The sequence below is a fragment of the Notolabrus celidotus genome, chromosome 13, assembly GCF_009762535.1.
Source record: "Notolabrus celidotus isolate fNotCel1 chromosome 13, fNotCel1.pri, whole genome shotgun sequence".
NCBI lineage: Eukaryota > Metazoa > Chordata > Actinopteri > Labriformes > Labridae > Notolabrus > Notolabrus celidotus.
Window position 1 is genome coordinate 2,893,658 of NC_048284.1, and position 21,553 is coordinate 2,915,210.

At 39.3% G+C, this 21,553-nt stretch overlaps 1 protein-coding gene across 1 annotated transcript in view; it reads left to right on the plus strand.

Annotated features, from left to right (window-relative positions):
* Window positions 1–19,588, plus strand: part of mpv17 (mitochondrial inner membrane protein MPV17) — a 27,003-nt gene extending 7,415 nt beyond the window's left edge. Inside the window, 8 exon segments of the mRNA XM_034699797.1 lie at window positions 4,744–4,794; window positions 4,797–4,858; window positions 7,298–7,372; window positions 7,374–7,391; window positions 10,198–10,293; window positions 15,858–15,890; window positions 16,002–16,054; window positions 16,356–19,588. Coding sequence (XP_034555688.1) covers window positions 4,744–4,794; window positions 4,797–4,858; window positions 7,298–7,372; window positions 7,374–7,391; window positions 10,198–10,293; window positions 15,858–15,890; window positions 16,002–16,054; window positions 16,356–16,425 — 458 coding nt within the window. The 3' untranslated portion in view covers window positions 16,426–19,588.
* Window positions 19,589–21,553: the final 1,965 nt, after the last annotated feature.

Sequence of the window (21,553 nt, forward strand, 5' to 3'; positions counted from 1 at the left end):
ATCCTTAGGGTTACAATAGGGCCTTCACCACCAGCGGTGCTCGGGCCCTAAAAATGAACTGAATGAATAATATATATGTCTATAATAATTTAAAATAAGACAGTATATACTTAAAAATTGACTAAAATTTGATCTAGATAATAAATAAATAGCAAGATGGCTTAAGACTCAAGAAAAAGGGAGACTAAAAAGAGTTCTTGAGTTTGCTTTTTAATCTGTGAGTTATCAGAGGCTGTCCTGGATGTCTTGCTACTTTTTCACATTGTGACAGATCTGAGGCTCTGATTCTTTGATTTGATATCATGAAGAGACTCTGACCTCACATGATGAATACTAAAGTCTCCTCTTATGCAGACGGCGTCACTGCAACAGATTTAAAGGTGACATATCATGCAAAATTGACTTTTTAATGGTTCTTTACCTGAAATATGTGTCCCTGTCTACAAACCCCCCGAGAATGAAAAAAATCCATTCTGCCCCTGTTCTGATTTCTCCACCTTTCTGTAAATGTGTGTGAAACGAGCCGTTTCAGACTTCAGTGTTTTTGTTACGTAACAACAATATCCGGTCTGTCACGGAGTCAGAGCTCGGAGCTTGTTCAGCCCATAGACTGCATAAAATACAACTCAACCCCTCCTCCGTTTTTCATTACCTGCACAAATGTGTGCTAACAAGGAGCTTAGGAGGGAGGCATGCTAGTTGTAGGCTGTCTTAATAAACACAAAGGTCGGTTTTACTCCCCACGTCTGCAGATTTGAAGATCTAGTGGATGATTTTTATTTGTCATGGATAAGTGCTAGCGCTAGTTAGCATAGCCACATAGCTATATGTTCATAGCTGTAGCTGTAGCTGTAGCTGTAGCTGTGTACCAAGACACACGTCGACATACTGACAAATAAAACAACAAGAAACACTAAATCTGTGACCAATCCTTCAGAAAGGTCCTGCTGCCTTTCTGGTAGAGGTCGGTTTTACTCCCCACATCTGCAGATTTGAAGATCTAGTGGATGATTTTTATTTATCATGGATAAGTGCTAGCGCTAGTTAGCATAGCCACATAGCTACATGTTCGTAGCTGTGTACCAAGACACACGTCTACATACTGATAAATAAAACAACAAGAAACACTAAATCTGTGACCAATCCTTCAGAAAGGTCCTGTTACAGGCGCCTCTCCGTCAGGATCAGATTCAGAGGGTTGAAGTAACGTGATCTCTGAGCAGCCGTGTATATTCAGCCAACATGTAAACATTAGATCAACGTGCTGGAGAGCCGAGGCACATCCACTTCCTGAGGGGGCGTGGTCAGAGGGAAAACAGAGTGTTCTGAGGAGGACTGAAGAAGAGGGTTTTTCAGGCAGACCAAAATCTGATTTCAAAGTGTTTTTTTGAGCATAAACTTTAAAGACATGTTTTGGGGACCTCTTAGACCAATATATGTTGATGAAAAAAGCGTGATATGTCACCTTTAAAGTTTGACGTTCTCAGACGTTGAAGATGCTGCGGTTCAAACTGAAGCTCAAAGTTAGCTCGGTCCTCTCTCTGAGTTTCCCCGTCAGCGTCTCTGAGTCTGAGTCGTTTGTGTTCATTCATGTCCAGGTGAACTATCGACGTTCTCTGCTCAGTGATTGTCTGTTTCGGTGTGTCCCCCCTCCCGTCCCTCTGACACCTTTATTGGTTCTCCTTTGACATTTAAGAAAAAGGTTACCTCGTGCTCAGCTGGGTCTGGATTATTAAACCGTGCTGTCACTTTTACTGCGTCACTGTGAGGTGACATTATGTTAGCGTGGGTTCGAGCTTCTTTTCCCGCTGATTTAACGAGTTTTAAGTGTCTCTTTATGAGTCAGGACAATAAAAACAGCACTTAGTGGGATCCACCAGGTGCTGAATTGACGGATGTGGTTAGTTTGGAGCTCTGGACTTCAGTGATTTGGTTTTAAATTGCATTTACTGTTAATTTTAGCCACAGCGACTTATTCTTAGCAGCATGTAAACAAGCTCTCAAAGCCCGGCTGTGCTTGAAGGAGAAAGAAAATGAGAATTAATGGAGAATTAAGCTGACACAGATCAGAGTCCAGACGTTTGTGGAAACCAATTTAGAGCGAAAAAAGAGACTTAACTTCATCAGGAGGGAAGAGGTTAGCTTCTTATTTACTGATGGGTTTATAAATGGATGCTTTTAAAACATTCAGAAACTTTTCAGGTCTCAGAGTCTTCATCCATCCTCCCGAGAAGACGTTCTCTTGAGATACTCAATGATATATTCAGTAGAGGAGAAAAAACTGAAAGTATTCACAGTGATCGATCTGTTTCTGAAGACGATCGTCGGCGGGTGCTATATTGGAAATGCTGAACTCAACCTAACTGCGTCTGAGCTAGTGTGAGGTAAAGAGGCGGGCCTTTAAGCCTTTCCGCTAACAGCTACTGGGTACCCACCTGTCAATCAAGTCAGCCATGCCCTTATTTGGGCAAAATCGTAAGTTTAATATCTTCAAAAATAACAAGTTATAAAAATAAATTCACCCCCTGATAGAGAAATGAGCCCTTCAGACCTAAACTGTTTTTTGAACCAGGCTGTAAACATGCCACCTACTGGCAGGACGGTGCAAGTGCACCAGAGATGTCTGAAGATCTAGATGGTGATGATTACGGTCATATTATATTCCCATATTTATTTATTATATTGCTCAATCTGTCAAAACCGAATCATAATCACACCATGTAAACCTGTCACTGCTGAAACCTTTTTTAATACTGCCTGTAATTACTTCTATTTAAACCATTTTTAACATTTGTATATATCTAAATTTGTAAATTTGTATTCTATCTTTATTCATCTATTTTATTTGTACTTATTGAAACATATTATTGATTGTACTTATGTCTGGGTTGCTGCAACAATCGAATTTCCCCCTGGGGATCAATAAAGTAATATCTTATCTCATCTCATCTTATCTCATCTTATCTTATCTCATATTATCTTATCTCATCTTATCTCATATTATCTTATCTCATATTATCTTATCTCATCTTATCTTATCTCATCTTATCTCACTTCTCTATCTTATCTCATATCTCATCTTATCTCATCTTATCTTATTATCTCATCTTATCTCATCTTATTATCTCATCTTATTTCTTATCTCATCTTATCTCATCTTATCTCATCTTATCTCATCTTATCTCATCTCATCTTATCTCATCTTATCACATCTTATCTCATCTCATCTTATCTCATCTTATCTCATCTTATCTCATCTTATCTCATCTTATCTCATCTTATCTCATCTTATCTCATATCTCATCTTATCTCATCTATCTTATTATCTCATCTTATCTTATCTCATATTATCTCATATTATATTATCTCATCTTATCTCTTATCTCAACTTATCTCATCTCATCTTATCTTATCTTATCTCATATTATCTCATCTTATCTCATCTTATCTCATATTATATTATCTCATCTTATCTCATATTATATTATCTCATCTTATCTCATCTTATCTCATCTTATATTATCTCATCTTATTTCATTATCTCATCTTATCTCATCTTATCTCATCTTATCTCATATCTCATCTTATCTCATCTTATCTTATTATCTCATCTTATCTCATCTTATCTCATATTATATTATCTCATCTTATCTCATCTTATCTCTTATTATCTCATCTTATCTCATCTTATCTCATATTATCTCATCTCATCTTATCTCATTATCTCATCTCATATCATATCATCTTATCTCATCTTATCTTATCTCATCTTATCTCATCTTATCTCATATTATCTTATCTCATCTTATCTCATCTCATCTTATCTTATCTCATATTATCTCATTATCTTATCTAATCTTATCTCTTATCTTATCTCATCTCATATTTCTTATCTCATCTTATCTTATCTCATATGATCTCATCTCATCATATCTCTTATCTCATATCATCTTATCTTATGGAAATAAAGCACTTCTGGATCTTTTAAGGAACTTTTCATTTTTAATATTTGATCTGGACTTGATTGTTTTCCTGGTTGTGTCTTGTAAAGAACGTCTCGTGTTGCCAGTTGTCCTGTTTCGAGAAGAAGCTGTCAGGTTAGAACAAGACAACAATATGACATCAAGGAACAACTAAGGAGCATTATAATTGTTAAAGTGACCAAGTATTGATTTCAGGTTTGCAAGCTGCATTAAATTTAACGGAGACCTTTTTATCCTTAAAATAGTTGATCTGAAGCAATATTTTCCCTCTAAATGAGCTGATTCATGTTATTACACTTTATCTTTCAGGTTATTATTTTTTAAAAACCTTCCTTTTAGAGTTAAAACATCAGTTTAACTCAGTGTGTTTCTATTGGTAGAGCTCAAGTCTGATTTTAAATCCCTCAGCTGTTCCCTCTTTGTTGCTCCTCCTGTTATGAGTCATTAACTCAGCAGACTCTTAAATGAACTGTGAGTTAGAACATCTTTAAACTTTGCAGACTTCACCTTCAGAGTCTGCACGCTCTGGACGTAGACGCTCTCATGTTTACTTTATTAAAACCTCATATCTGTCACTGAACCCTTCCCCTCTTCCCTCCATGTTCTCCTCTGATCTGGATGTTTAATAACGTCGCCTAACGTAAACACAGCTGCAGTAGAAATCTCTGCAGCGCCTCGCTCGCTCACACACTCATCATCCACAGAACAATCATCCACCTGCATCAGCTCGCTCAGTGTCTGTCTGCTGTTTGTCCTTCAGGCTCTCTGGTGGGCGTCGGTGATGTCATCTCACAACAGCTGATCGAGAGGAGAGATTGGCTCATCACAACGTGCGGGCGGACGGCCAGATGATTAGTATCGGCTTCTTATTCGTGGTGAGAAGAGTCCTCGGGATGCTGCAGTATTATTCTTATTTTCAGTTCATCTTTGGATTTTTTCAGTGTTTAAAAATGCAGGACCAATGTCTCAGAGCTCAAAGTGAAGTCTGCAGATGTTCTCTTTAGGGATGTCCCCATCCCGCTCTCAACTATCGGATCAAAGCCGATCTGGGCGTTTTTTATTGATCGGTGATCGGCATTTGAGCCGATCATGTCATACAATCATTATGTCCACTGTCACTGAAATAAGAAGAAGAAAGAAGAGAGAGAAAGAAAGAAAGAAAGAAAGGAATGAAGAAAGAAAGAAAGAAGAAATAAAGAGAAAGATAGCAAGAAAGAAAGAAAGAAAGAAAGAAAGAAAGAAAGAAGAAAGGAATGAAATTAAGAAGAAAGAAAGAGAAAGAAAGAAAGAAGAAAGGAATGAAATTAAGAAGAAAGAAAGAAGAAATAAAGAGAAAGATAGCAGAAAGAAAGAAAGAAAGAAAGAAAGAAAGGAAATGAAGAAGAAGAAGAAAGGAATGACAGCAGGGAAGAAGGAATGAAAGGAAAAGGAAAGAAAGAAGATAGCAAGAAAGAAGAAAGAAAAGGAATGAAATTAAGAAGAAAGAACGAAAGAAGAAGAAGAGAAAGATAGCAAGAAAGAAGAAAGAAAGGAATGAAATTAAGAAGAAAGAAGGAAAGAAAGAAAGAAAGGAATGAAATTAAGAAGAAAGAAAGATAGCAAGAAAGAAAGACAGAAAAGGAATGAAATTGAGAAGAAAGAAAGAAAGGAATGACAGCAGGGAAGAAGAAGGAATGAAAGGAAAAAGGAAAGAAAGAAAGAAAAGGAATGAGATAAGAAAGAAAGAAAGAAAGAAAGAAAGAAAGAAAGAAAGAAAGAAAGAAAGAAAGAAAGAAATAGATGCAGAAAGAAAGAAAGAAAGAAAAGGAATTAATTAAGAAGAAAGAAAGAAAGAAAAAGAAAGAAAAAGAAAGAAAGAAGGAAAGAAAGAAGGAAGGAAGGATAAAAAGAAAGAAAGACAGCAGGGAAGAAGGAATGAAAGGAAAAGGAAGAAAGAAAGATAGCAAGAAAGAAGAAAGAAAAGGAAATGAAATTAAGAAAAAGAAGATAGCAATATAGAAATAAGAAAGGAATAATTCAGAGAAAGAAGAAGAAAGAAGAAAGAAAGAAAGAAAGAAAAGGAATGAAATGAGAAAGAAAGAAAGAAAGAAATGACAGCAGGAAGAAGGATTGAAAGGAAAAAGGTAGAAAGAAAGAAAGAAAGAAAGAAAGAAAAAGAAAAAAGAAAGAAGAAAGAAAAGAAAGAAAGAAAGAAAGAAGTGTGAAAAGAAAGGAGAAAAGAGAATGAGAAGAAAGCAAAGATTACAGACCCAAAAAAGGAATCTGCAGCAGAGATCCAGAGGGAACCTACGAGACAAGGTAGCTCAGGGACTCCAGAAATGTCTATGGTTAGTAACTTTAAAGGGACAGGAAGAGAGAGGGAAAGACAGGATCCCAGTGTGTCAGTCTAAGCTATAGCAGCAGAACTAAGACCTGGTCCAAGCCTGATCCATCTCTAACTATAAGCTTTATCAAAAGGAAAGTTTGAAGCCTACTCTTAAAAGTAGAGAGGGTGTGCTGCCTGATAACTGAAGCGCTACCTCCCATACTACTTTTAGAGACCGGCATGCAGCCGGGCGTGTTTGGATCTCACTGTCACTCCCATATTTACGTCTCTCAGCCGGATGCTGCCGTTGTGAATCACGCACTGTCTCGTGAGAGTTGCGTTCAGGGCAGCCTCGGATTTAAGCGCGCTGTAATGAAGCACACCAGTTTCTTTGTCTCTTACAGCAGAGCTTTAAAACAGATTAGGAGTTTTACAATAAGCTAGCTGGATTAATTTAAATGGATAAACATGAGACATATTTAGTTCTTTTTTTGAATTATTTATTTTTGTTAAGGGAAGAAAAGACAGTCTCTTATCTCTTGTGCAACTACTATTGAGGCAAACACAAGTATCAGATCTGGACTCTGTATCTGCAAATATTCAATATTAAAACATCAGATTGAGATCAGGGGCCAAAGAGCTGATCAGGACATCCCTACTTCTATTGTCTGAAAACAAAAGATCTTAAATTTAATATCTAAAGAAAGAACAAAGTTTGACTTCTGTGGTTGAAAGTGAGCGAGAAGATAAAGCAGCTCTGTTTTAGTGGATGTAATTCAATTTTTACAGCAGCTCAGGAATTTCTAAAACTCAGAAGAGGATTATTTTTGAGGTCTGACCTTCTGAATCCAACCCTTAAAATATATACATTTATTGTCTTAGAGGATTAGGTCCCTCTAAGGTCTGACTTGTCAAAATTCAAAGTGTCAGACTTTTTAGTTCTTGTAAGGAACCAGTCACATTAGTAAAAATGAGGTCTTATTAATTATGGTTCTCTTGTCTGGTTCAGGGTCCAGTAATCGGCGGGTGGTACAAAGTTCTGGACCGGCTCGTGGTCGGAGGAACTAAAAGTGCAGCCATGAAGGAAAATGCTGTTGGACCAGGTGAGATCCCCCCTGAGGAAGTCTTCATCTCTTCTTCTTCTACCTCCTTCACTCACTCTGGTGTTTAGTCGAAGATAAACTGAAGTCACAGAGAAAGTGGAAACAAGTTAAAGAAACCGTTGCGGCGTGTTTTCCCGCTCATTATTTGTGGCTAACGGGGCAGACGAGTCCACAGAGGGATGATTTCCTCACATCAGGCTGACGGACAGAAGAGATGTCAGATTCGTTCCACTCCTCCTCTCTGATCCTTTGTCCTTGATATCTTTGCATCTGTTAGACTACGATACTTTGAATCCCCCTACATGATGCAGGAGGACGTTTAGGGGGTTAAAATGAACAAGAGAATAAGAATAGAAGGCCAACTCTAGCTTCATTTACTAATCTCTAAAACGTGGTTTGAAAATAACCACAGTTTTTTTTATAGCACAGTCAGACCAGCAGACCGAGCTCCAGAGCACATTGTGAAGCCAGAACCAGTGAATGTGTTGCATGTGCGTGTCTGTGCAGACCTCTCAAGGCTGTCCAAGATGAGAGCTGACAACCTCAAAGCTCCTTTGATGAGCTTTTAGCTGCTTATGAAACAGAAGAGCTTCATATTATGACTTTTTATACAGGGGGCGCCAAACTTGACCCAAACCAAAAGTTTCTCAGAGGAGCTTTGAAGAGAACAAGGACTTTTTAGGAGGAAGTTTTAATTCTGAGGACAGAAATGAAGAGGAATAAAATAAATTATAAGCAAAAAGAAGAGGGTTTTATCATCTTATCCAGGAACAGATCGTGCTGAAAGCGTTTCCCTGAAGCTTAATTCTTCATCAGAAAACAGTCACAACAAGAAGTGGAGATGCAGAACGCAGCGTCAGAGCTTTCAATACACTTAAACTGAAATATTTATTGAAGCAAAGAGTCCGCTCCTCCGCTCGAATAGCTCAGTGTCCACACGGCGCTGCTCCGTCTGCCTCACTGATAACTGCAGAGCCATTTGCTGAATCGAGAGATTAAATGCAGCTTCTCTCTACGTCAGAGCGGGATAACCGAAGACGAGGAGGAGATGTTTTTATATAAGTTTCATATATGAGGAAGAGTTTCCTTCACTGTAAGAACACAAGTATATATCACAGTGTCTGGGTGTGTTTTGTGAAGCAGCTGTTATTACAGATATACACTAAAGAGGGGTTACAAAAGGTTTCTGTTGATACTGTGAAGACCTTTTTGGATGCACCAGTTTTTTTTATGTGGCTCAGATTTCACATTTATTGCTCATTTTATTTATTTTTAAACTTTATTTATATTTTTTTGGAATGTTTGAACAAATAAGTACATCTACAAACATTTACATGTACATTCCCATCATACCCTGAACCTCCCAACAATCGGAAAAATTATAAAACAAGACAGGAAAGTGATAAATAAAAGCCAGAGAGTTAAAGAAGAAGAAGAAGAAGAAGAAGAAGAAGAAGAAGAAGAAGAAGAAGAAGAAGAAGAAGAAGAAGAAGAAGAAGAAGAAAGAATAAATTAGAAATACATTTAAAATAAATAAATGAATTAGAAATATGGTTTGAAATAAATATAAATAAATACGTTTGAAATATATAATATAAATATAAATAAATACATTTGAAATATATAAAATAAATGTAAATAAATACATTTGAAATATATAAAATAAATGTAAATAAATACATTTGAAATATATAAAATAAATAAATTAGAAATATGTTTAAAATAAATATAAATAAATACATTTGAAATATGTAAAATAAATATAAATAAATACATTTGTAATATGTAAAATAAATATAAATAAATACATTTGAAATATGTAAAGTAAATAAATTAGAAATATGTTTAAAATAAATATAAATAAATACATTTGAAATATGTAAAATAAATATAAATAAATACATTTGAAATATGTAAAATAAATATAAATAAATACATTTGAAATATGTTAAATAAATATAAATAAATACATTTGAAATATATAAAATAAATAAATTAGAAATATGTTTAAAATAAATATAAATAAATACATTTGAAATATGTTAAATAAATATAAATAAATACATTTGAAATATATAAAATAAATAAATTAAAAATATGTTTAAAATAAATATGAATAAATACATTTGAAATATTTAAAATAAATATAAATAAATACATTTGAAATATATAAAATAAATAAATTAGAAATATGTTTAAAATAAATATAAATAAATACATTTAAAACATGTCAATACATATAAATAAGTCAAATAAATAAACAACAGAAGTGTAATTACATGATGAGTCACAAGTGCTCAGTTTATTTAACCTATCAGGTCACGAATACTGGGCTAAGGTAAAAAAAAAAATGTAATGCCCCAAAATAATATTGCTTACAAGAGTTTGAGAAAATAAATCTATTAAACGTATTGAAGACATTCTTTTTGGAAATCATGGACGCAGCATCCATGATTTCCAAAAAGAATATCAAATTTGGATCAGTCCGACCACGGGACAGTTCTCCTCTTCACCTCAGCTCATCTTATATGGAGATTTAATGATATTATGTACTGTAGACGATGAAATCTGAAACTGTTGAACTATTTACTCACGCAGTCTCTCACAGAGGGGTGAACCTCTTCCTAATCTTTCCTTCCTGAGAGACTCCGCCTCTCTGGAGTGTCCTTTTTAAACCCAGTCATGTGACTAACCTGTTGATCTTTAACTTCTTCTTCTTCTTCTTCTTCTTCTTCTTCTTCTTCTTCTTCTTCTTCTTCTTCTTCTTCTTCTTCTTCTTTCTTCTTCTTCCTCTCTGTGTTCGTAGTTGGCCTTCGCTCCGTGTTTCCTGGGAGCTTTCCTCGGCCTCTCCGGCGCTCTGAACGGACTGTCGGTGGAGGCAAACGTCACCAAGCTGAAGAGGGTGAGTCTGCTGTAATTGCCCGGTCTGTGTCGGCTCTTTCTTTCCATCCTATGGATCAGGATATATCATACATTACAGAAAAACACTTTCACTAAAGTTAAGGATCAAAATATGTCTGAAAACAGGCGTGGTGACGCCCATTAGTTGAGATTTGTCTCCACATGATGTCGTGTTTGACCTGAGGTGCCCTTCGCTCGTTTGTCATTCATGGATGGAGGGAGAGGAGGAGTCAGTTGTGATAGAGACTGATAGATATGAGTCAGGATTATGAAATAAAACACATAAAACACCTGAAACAAGATCAGCTTACGTAGAAAACTACAAAATCAAGGATGTTATCATTCATGGAGTAAGAGGTCTCACTGCTCTTTATTCATTTTGAACTTTTCAGCTGAAATACACTCAAAACAAATCCACACATGAACATTATTAGACTTTAAAATCTCATATTTGTGTTTGTTAATACAAAGCCTGTGCTGGATTCTCCCAACCTCTGATTCCACTTCACTTAGTTTTATATTTAAACTGCAGACCTGACTCAAGCCGGCCGCAGAGCAGTGTTTTTCTGAATGAACACACCCCAGGTAAATGAGAGGAAGTTTGTTTTTCATGTAGGTACAGCACCTGACCTCCAGCGCTCACCTCTCATTATTATTAGAAACTATTTCCTGTGATGGAGGGAGAGAGGAGGGAGGAGGGAGGGAGGAGGGGTGTGTGGAAATAGCTGGAGTGACTCATACCTTCATATATAGACGTGTGTGTGTGTGTGCGGGATTGTGTGTGTGTGTATTTGTATGCCAGGTCAGAGCTAACTGTCATCTTGTGCCAGCTGCTCAAACGCCGGCCGCCGCCTTGCTTACCCAACGTGCCGCTGGTCACCATCAATTATTTACAAACGAGGGCGCGTGGCGCTGAAAGGCCAACCTGGTAAATGTCAGAAAGGACAGAAAATAAATGACAAATGTGCTCATTACCACGACGCCGGGCGCCACGGAAATGTGAGATGAAAATTAATGGAGCCCGCTCTGATTGTTAAAGCGGGTCCAATCAAGACTTTGCCCTTCTTGTTTGGCGGTTACTCACCTCTGTCCTCCATTTTTAAACGCATCACAACAAAACATGAACTCCAGCAGAAGTACCTCGCAGTAACTCGAGCTCTGTGAATGTGTGATTATGAAATGAAGTGCATTCAAAGACGTCAGTAGATATGAAAATGGTTGATTGAAGGTTGTTGTGCTGATGGATCCATCGCCTGTGACTCCTACTGTACTACATTATATATACGATATAAGGGATCAAGCTTCTATGCAGAAGAAATCCAACTATCTTTACCTTTCATTTATTAAAAAAAGACGTCCGGGAGGCATCCTGTCCAGATACCTGAACCACCTCATCTGGCTCCTCTCCATCCGGAGGAGCAGCGGCTCTACTTTGAGTCTGAGCTCCTGACCCGGTCTCTAAGGCTGAGTCCAGACACCCTGCAGAGAAAGCTCATTTCAGCCGCTTGTATTCGTGATCTTGTTCTTTCGGTCACAACCCACAGCTTGTGACCATAGGTGAGGGTTGGAACGTAGATTGACCAGTAAATCGAGAGCTTTGCCTTCTGGCTCAGCTCTCTCTTCCCCACGACTAGGGGTGGGAATTGATAAGATTTTATCAATGTCAATGCCATTGTTGATTCTGCTTATGAATCCAGTTCCTTATCAATTCTCCTAACGACTCCTGAGTATTTTCTTGAGGGGGAAAAAAAAGTAGTTCTACACCGTCTTCCAACCATTTTATTTCTTCCAAAATGATGTCTGCCCAAGACTGAACATGAACATATTCAACTTGAACATACTGAACAATAGGTTGACCTCATTCTCGGCCGCTAAGTCCAGACGTGGCCCCTGGAGCCTGAGGGAAAGACTTTCAATTTGGAGAGGAAAAAAACGCTTTTCCTCCGGGGGTCATCGCGGAGGTATTTTACCCGCTCTCGGTGCCTCATTTTCGGCCGCATGAGTCCGGACGTGGTCCCTCGAGCCTGAGGGGAAAGCGTCCCGACTCCGAAAGGGGAGAGGTAGGCGGGGGTTCCCCTCCTCAACGTGAACATGTTCACATGGAACCCTTCTCCACTTCGGCCCAACGTGAACCCAAAGCTTCGAGGCCGAGTCGACAAATGCTTCAGCTTATTTGAGGTTTTTGCACCTCGGAGTTCTGCGTTTCAGAGTGTGACGTGATGCTGGGAAAGGAATCGTTAAGGAGAATCGATAACATTTGAGGTGTACAATTCTGATGGAGTTGATCAATTGGAACCGGTTCTAAGTCGGATTCGGTTCTCGATTCCCACCTAACCATGACAGACCGGTACAGCGTCCACATCACTGCAGTTGCTGCACCAATCTGTCCGTCAATCTCCCGCTCCCTCTTCCCCTCACTCCTGAGATACTTAAACTCTTCTGCCTGGGGCAAAGACTCCCCTCCGACCCAGAGAGGGCAAGCCACCCTTTTCCGGCTGAGAACCATGGCCTCAGACTTGGAGGTGCTGATCCTCATCCCCACTGCTTCACACTCAGCTGCAAACCGTCCCAGTGCGAGCTGGAGGTCGCAGCTCGATGACGCCAATAGGACGACATCGTCTGCAAAGAGCAGAGATGGGATCCTAAGGTCACCGAACTGGACACCCTCTGCCACTTGGCTGCGCCTAGAAATTCTGCCCATAAAAGTTATGAACAGAACCGGTGACAAAACCGGTTATAAAACATAAGATAAGATAAGAAACTCCTTTATTTGTCCCACAACAGGAAATTCATGGAGTTACAGCAGCAAACAAGAAGGTGTACAGAACAAGAATTTCAACAAGAATATATATAGAAAAGAAATGTTCATCAGAGACGACAGCTTGGCCATAATTCTCCTGTCAGCCACCACCTCCACAGGGTCCAGGACTGAGCTGGCCTTCTTCATCAGCTAGTTCAGTCTTGCTCTCCTGTATCCTGTCCGGCCTCAGCAGGTGAAATCCTTCCAATGTGGCGTTCGTGTATATAATGATAATAAAGTACGTCTTTGTTTTGTTCGCTAATTTGTAGCATTTTTCCAAAGTCACACTTTGATGATTCGTCGTAATATCTTGCGTTGTAGATGAACTCTTAAAAACAGTAAAACTGAAAAAGTACTGTATCAGCAGAGAACGGTCCCTTCTTCTCTTCTTCTCTTCTTCTCTTCTTCTTCTTTCAGAGCGTGGGAGGAAATATTTAGACGTCTTTGTGACGTGATTTCACCTCAGGTGGCAAAGACGCTTGTTTGGCTTTAATTAGAAAAACAGTTTCACCTTAAAAAAGGTTAGAACTGGAACATTGGCTTGTGTTTTTATATGTCGGGACGTGTCGAGGTGACCTTCAGGTGGGTGTCATAGGGAGTTTTTTTCTGTGGTTAAACTGTGTGTGAAAGAATCATAACACACACACACACACACATTCTGTGTTTACTCTCGAGTCATAGTCTACCTTTGTTTTGTGTCACCATTTAGCATAAAACCTCATATTTAGACTTTTCACTTGTGTTAGTTAAAAGAGATCAAAGAGATAAAAGAGATCAAAGAGATCAAAGCAGTAGAACTCATCAAAGCCAGAATAGAACTCTACAGATTCCTGAGTGTCCGCAGAGTGTGGGATCTCTCCGGGAGGCTGATGGTGTTGTCGATCATTACAGATTACTCAACGATAAGTTGGCCAGCCGCGGGTATTTCTGGCTCCAAGCTTCCCTCCTATCCTGCTTTGTTTTGGATCGAAACTCTCCACCAACTGGAGCTTCAACACATCATCATTTCTCACTTCGTCTCCCACTGCTACCTCAAACTGTTGCGTGGTGGGAAAAGTTGGGTGGGATGAACCTGATACCTGAGTAGGAAGTCAGAAGTTTCAAAGTTTCCTTTAACATTGTTCAAAGTTTTTTGAAAAATCATAATTTCAGACTTAAAGCAGAGACAGTTTCATCCTGCGAGGCGTCAAATTAACAAAGACCCAACATCAAGACCGGATCAGATCCAGTCCCATCTTACAGACAGGACTCAGTCTGATCTCATCTTAATCCACCATGAGCAGAGCACTTTGCAGCATTTAGCAAGTTACAGTGGCAAGGACAAACTTCCTTTAACAGGCAGAAACCTCCAGCAGGACCAGACTCATGTTAGACACACATCTGCTGAGACCGTGTTGGAGAGAGGGATAGAGGGAGATGAAGAGAGAGAGAGATGATAGTGGAGAGACGGATAGTAGTAGTTGTAGCAGCTGGAGTCTGGAACGTCCACAGCAGCAGAGATCCAGAGGAACCTACGAGACAAGGGAGCTCAGGGACTCCAGAAAGGTTTATGGTTAGTAACTTTAATGGGACAGGCAGAGTTAAAGTAAGAGACAGGCAGAGAGAGGAGAGTCTAAGCCTATAGCAGCATAACTAAGACCTGGTCCAAGCCTGATCCAGCTCTAACTATAAGCTTTATCAAAAAGGAAAGTTTTAAGTCTACTCTTAAAAGTAGAGAGGGTGTCTGCCTCCCGGACCCTGACTGGTAGATGATTCCAAAGGAGAGGTGCCTGATAACTGAAGGCTCGACCTCCCATACTACTTTTAGAGACTTTATGTAGAACGAGCAGGCCTGCATGTTGGGAGCGTAGTGTTCTAGAGGGGTAATAGGGCACTATGAATAGATTTGTAGGTTTGATGAAGGATTTTAAATTCTATTCTAGATTCATCAGACATTCTCCAGTTTCGCTGACATGGATCAACACACCCACCGGACGGCTCACTTTGACTCTTTAAATGCCCAAAAATGTTCATGTTTTGGAAAGTGGTAGACAATATCTAGCGAGAGAGATTTCTCAGTGAGCTACAAACTAAAAGATATGCATACAAAAAAGTCTGGATTTGGAGCACCTAGTGGTAAGGACAGATCATGCACCCCATGTAGCGGGTGGCCCAGACTTGGGTTCAACCTGCGGCCTCTTTCCTGAATGTCACTCACCACTCTCTCTCTCTCCAGGTTCGCTGCTCTCTCCACCGTCCTATCCTCTCTGATTAACGGTTTAAAAGCCCAAAAATATAACTTAAAAGATTAAAAACAAGCCTGGTTTTCAAGAATTTAAAAACCTTCAGGCTAACTAAGTTTTGTGATTCAAAATCAGAAACTTTGGGAACAAAAAGAAGCACAATGTCCTACAAACAAAGGTTTCTACATTCCATCCTTGCAGACTTTGAGCAGAGGCATTCATGCACAACTCCTCACTTTAATCTAGGACAGGTAGAAAGGTAGACTCCTCTCGTTTCTTCTTCACTGCTGCTTAAAATCCAAGCTGTCGTCAATTTAAAGACATCTGTGGATCAAAACTCAAAGCAGCAACAAGACAAATCTTGAAAAGACAAATGATACAGCTGGTGAAGAAGAGAGAATGGACAGACTACTGGAAGTGTAACTCCTGGACATCATCTTTATTTCCATCTACTTCCTGGATTACTTAAATTACAAATATATGTTCACCTGAGGGTTCTGTATGTATACAAGCAATTACTAACTTTTCAATCTGTCTTCACAGGACTACACAGACGCTCTAATCTCCAACTACTATGTAAGTTTGTCCGGCATTGTTCACCTTCTTAGAAATAAATGTTCCCTTATCTTTACAGCGCTGCATCTCTTGAGTGAGTCGTCCTCTGACTGTGATCTGTTTCTGTTTCAGCTTTGGCCTCCAGTCCAGATCGCCAACTTCTACTTCATCCCTCTCCACCACAGGCAGGCTCTTACATCTTTATTTACAAACAGATACTAAAAGCATGAATCACATGTGAAGTCTGTGTGAGTGCAAACACATGAGAGTCAGAACTGGACCTTTTAATGCAGCTGAATCTGAGGACTTAAAACTTGTGGGGTTTCTGTTGCTGCATGCATGTTCCCAAATGTGAATGTAGGTCACACTTCTAAAAAGACGGTGTGTAATTATCCTCTCTCTGTAAATGTCATCAGAATCAGAGTCACAGTAGTTGTTGAAAGCCTTGTCAGACACTGCTGTGAATACATTTCCTCCCTCCTGCAGGCTGGCGGTCGTCCAGATCGTCGCTGTCGGTTGGAACTCCTACCTGACCTGGAAGGCCAACAAGATGTGAAGTCCGCTCACAGGTCCGGCCTGTGCTGTTATTGTTGTTCCTGATGATGATGATGATGATGATGATGATGATGATGATGATGATGATGATGATGTGACACTCACTTGTAGTGTGTGTGTTGGGAATGGGCCGCTCTAGTCTAACTCACTTTGGGCCACTGCGTCTCCTGATATTTGAAACGTGTAAAACTGTGACTGAGTCAGCGTAAAGGTCGGGAGAAAGAGCTCGTCTACGCTGAGTGACAAATTCACACTTGAAAGTCAAACTTGCATTTGCAGAAAATGTCTGTGAAAGTTTGTTATTTATGGAAATTAGATTTGGCTGCAGAGCCACACATACGCACATACACACACATTTATCAACACCTAATGATGGAAATGAAACGTCTATTATTAATTCAAGGTTCTGTCGATCACCTCAGATTATTGTGTTTTTTTGGAGGTCAGTTTAATGAAGCTAGTGTTGTAGAGAAAGACATTTTACCTCACTGTCATCTTTGAGTATTATCTAGTATATGTAATCATGTTTATTCACTTACATGTATATTTATCCATCTTTTCCTTTACTGATTCAAAGCATCCCTCAGGAGAGACCAAGCACACTGTTTTTTATCATTTTGTTATGGATACACATAAAGGGAGTCATAAAAAAATACAATCTTTGCTTTATAAAACGTATAAAACATGACGTCACCCACTGTATGATCCAAACAATGGCGGTCACCACATGACATGAGTCTGGAAATCCAGATTTAACTTAACTTCCTGTCAGCGAAGACTCAGACAAAGAGGTGAGGCACAGCAGGCTTTTAGTCTCCTGAAAAACATTGACATTACACCTGTCTGTCAACTCAGCTGTGACGCCAATGATGCAAATGTATATATAAATCATTGTCTTATAAATCCAATGTTCCCCCCCTGCACAGTGTGTATCAATAAATACATGAGCCACTGCTAGAGAGATTTCTCAGTGAGCTACAAACTAAAAGATATGCATACAAAAAAAAGGTCTGGATTTGGAGCACCTAGTGGTTCGGTCAGGTCGTGTAGCGGGTGGCCCAGGCTTGGGTTCAACCCTACAGCCTCTTTCCTGAATGTCACTCACCACTCTCTCTCTCTCTCCTGGTTCGCTGCTCTCTCCATCGTCCTATCCTCTCTGATTAACGGTTTAAAAGCCCAAAAATATAACTTAAAAAATAAAAAACTAGCCTGGATTTCAAGAATTTAAAAACCTTCAGGCTAACTAAGTTTTGTGATTCAAAATCAGAAACTTTGGGGGAAAAAAAGATGCACAATGTCCAACAAACAAAGGTTTCTAAATGTCCGTCAACTCAGCCGTGCCGCCAATGATGCAAATGTATATAAATCATAGCCTTATAAATCCAATGTTCCCCCCTGCACAGTGTGTACCAATAAATACATGAGCCACTGCTAGAGAGATTTCTCAGTGAGCTACAAACTAAAAGATATGCATACAAAAAAAAGGTCTGGATTTGGAGCACCTAGTGGTTCGGTCAGGTCATGTAGCGGGTGGCCAAGGCTTGGGTTCAACCTTACAGCCTCTTTCCTGAATGTCACTCACCACTCTCTCTCTCTCCCTCTCTCTCTCCTGGTTTGCTGCTCTCTCCACCGTCCTATCCTCTCTGATTAACGGTTTAAAAGCCCAAAAATATAACTTAAAAAATAAAAAACAAGCCTGGATTTCAAGAATTTAAAAACCTTCAGGCTAACTAAGTTTTGTGATTCAAAATCAGAAACTTTGGGGAACAAAAAGATGCACAATGTCCAACAAACAAAGGTTTCTGAATGTCCGTCAACTCAGCCTTGCCGCCAATGATGCAAATGTATATAAATCATAGCCTTATAAATTCAATGTTCCCCCCTGCACAGTGTGTACTAATAAATATATGAGCTACATAAACCAGTGGTTCCCAAAGTGTGGTTTGGACCCCCTGGTGGGGTCACAAGACACAAATTTAGGGTCCTCAGATGTCTTCCAGAATTATTTTTCTTTTATAAAGGATCTAAAGTTGCCTATATTACCCAAAGTTATTGACAAAAATAGTAAAATTTCAAATAAAATCTTGCAGAATTAAAAATGTTTCATTAGTTTTCTGTCTGTCTTTGTTGCCTGATGACTCCTAAGGTCAGGGTAAGTTTCAGTAGCAGCAGGTTCATTCTCAGCACCACAGGAAGTACAGCCAGGTGTTCATGTAGGTGCTTCATTTTCTGCAGACCAGCATAAATGAAGTCTGAAACAACATTTAATCACTTGGAGGGTTGTGGGCTGAAAAGTTTGGGAACCCCTGCTCTAAACTGTTTGTCAAACCCGGCTGTAAACGTGTTTAATCTGCTGTTAAAGTCAGCGTTTTAACATGGAGCCTAATGGAGATTCTTTGGCTTTTGGGGGCAGCCCCTAGTGGACACAAAATGAACTGCAGTTTTGGGGGGATTTGTCATTTGCTTCATTTTACAGCACTACAGGTCGCCACATGCGTTCCACAAGCAGTATTAAGGCTTGCAGGATGCAGTTTGCTAGCAAGTATGTAAACAGGGCTAAACAGCTAGCTAGCCTCCAGTTGAAGGTCACAAAATCGTGACACCGGTATTTTTAGATCGTTTACACGTGATGTCTCTTTACCTGTAAAAAAAAATCAGTCTAAAAGTGTTTTTGAGGAGTGAGTCTCTGAGCCTCTTGTTTTCTCTTAGTCAAATAGAAATGTTGAATCCTCTTTAAAGCTGCAGTTTGTCAGTTTTACCACTCATTTTTCTTTAAGCAATAACAAAAGAAAACTAACTGAACCCTAGAAGTTCTGTTCGGTGGAGGTTGTTGGCTGTGGACGGAGACAGGCTGGTCATTTTCCTCCAATACCACACTTTGTGCTAAGCTAAGCTAACTAGCTTAACCGCAGAGACCTGAGAGGTGTTGAAACTAAGTGTATTTCCTAAGTATTAAAACTATTCCTTTTAATGGTTCGGTTTCAGTCAAATGTTTTCAGTCAAATGTTTAAGTTTCTGAAAATTAACCAAATAATAAACCTCTCTCTGTGCATTGACAATCACTTGAAACTTGTATTCCTCCTTGTCTTTTATTAAAATGTGAACATTGTTAACATCAAAGTTTGTCTCTGGCATGTGAACCAATAAAGTTTTCCCCCAGGTGATGCGGGTGGTGTGTTTGACCTCACTAACTTTGCGTCCTGCTCGTCTCTGGCCCGGGTGGGGTTTGTTTGGAGGGTGATGTGGAGGCCGCTGAGCCGTCAACCAGATAACTGCACACATTTGTTTCCCACACAAACTCGCTCGGCTGATCTGAGGGAGAAAAGCAAGCGGAAAGCGTTCTGATGAAACCGCTGAAAATCTTCCAAATAGCCTCTTTCCCTCCGAGGGAAACCAGCCTCTCCCCGGAAAACTGCAGTTTATTTTTGATTCAGCACCAAGACCGGCTGTGTCTGCAGCTCAGAGGGGATCCAATGAAGATACAGTGGACGGTCTTCCTAACGGTCTAACCTGTAACTGAGGCGTGATGAAGCTGACAGGTGTCTGAAATCATCATCAGGGTTCAATCAGGTGGAATTTAGGACTTTCTAACAAACACAATAAAACTTTGTTTAATGGGAAAAAACTCTGAACTGTTCTTTAGTTTGTTTTATGAGTCTTTAAACTTTTAGACCCAGAAGTTATAACCATTAATAAAGTCACATTTTAACATTTAATCTCTTGTATTTCCTCTGAAGTCCACCTAAAAAAGTCTGTGAGCTCTTAAGTCTACCTGATAATATCCTGTATCCATGTCATTCCCCAATCTCTACTCCCAGTTTTCCTGCTCCATACTCCATTCTGAAACACTCTCTCTCTTCCTCTCCCTCTATCCCTCTCTCCAACACGGTCTCAGCAGATGTGTGTCTAACATGAGTCTGGTCCTGCTGGAGGTTTCTGCCTGTTAAAGGAAGTTTGTCCTTGCCACTGTAACTTGCTAAATGCTGCAAAGTGCTCTGCTCATGGTGGATTAAGATGAGATCAGACTGAGTCCTGTCTGTAAGATGGGACTGGATCTGATCCGGTCTTGGTGTTGGATCTTTGTTAAGAGTTGGAGGATAACGTTTGTTGTGATTTGGTGCTATATGAATAAAGATTGATTGAGAATTTGGTTCCATTTAAAGCTCCAGTGAGGAGTTTTTGACGGGTTATGAAACAGAATGAAATAAATACTGCTGCCTCTTTATGAACTACAGAAGCAAACAAGACCATCACTGACAAGACGGAGGATTTCTAAGTCTTAGTTTTTGATGCTTGTAACTGCTGTGCGAGGGTTCACTTTCAGACGAGATGATTTACAGAACGCTGAAGAATCAACCTTTTTTAACCAGTGCAACATCTGACTGTTAAAAGAAAGCAGGATGTCAGAAAGCACTTCTTACAACCATGTGAAAATGAGTAAAGATGTTGGAGGTACCGCTTTGTCCACAGGGGGCACCAGAATCAACACAAACAGAAAGTTCCTCACAGGAGCTTTAAAAAGAAGACAGGTTGTAGACACTCTCATGGCTTCACTTTTCAGACCTAGAGGTAATGTTTGTAATATTTGAGAAGTACTTGAAATCCTGATTATTTTCCAGCTGAGACCTTATAAGTTCAAACTGGAAAAGGAAGATCAGAAAATGAATTAAATAAAGAAGGAACATCGTTTAGGAAATAATCAAACTGGAGTTAGATTTGACAGAAAATGTTTCACGTGTTTCAGACGGCTAAAAAAGTTACTACATTTAAAGCCAACTGCTTTACAAGTTCAGATTCTGCACATAGAATCCAGTTATTAATTAAACACAAGTTACCTTCCCTTAAACACAACAGGAAAAACTCCAGTCTACTTTCAGTATGTGGCCTCTCCTGTGATTAGACCTGTGGTGAGGAGATATCTGGGACTTCAGCACCATGGACAGCTCCAAGATCCATTCACTCCTACTTTAAAGAGACTTCTCATTTTTTTAATGCCTAATAAAAGTGATTTAAAGAGACTGTATGGAAATACCAAACACTGTTGTGAGAATCAAACATTGTTAGAAAGATCAGCAGGTCAAAAGTAATCTGTTAGATCGAGACAGACTCGTCAAAAGAGAACTTTTAAA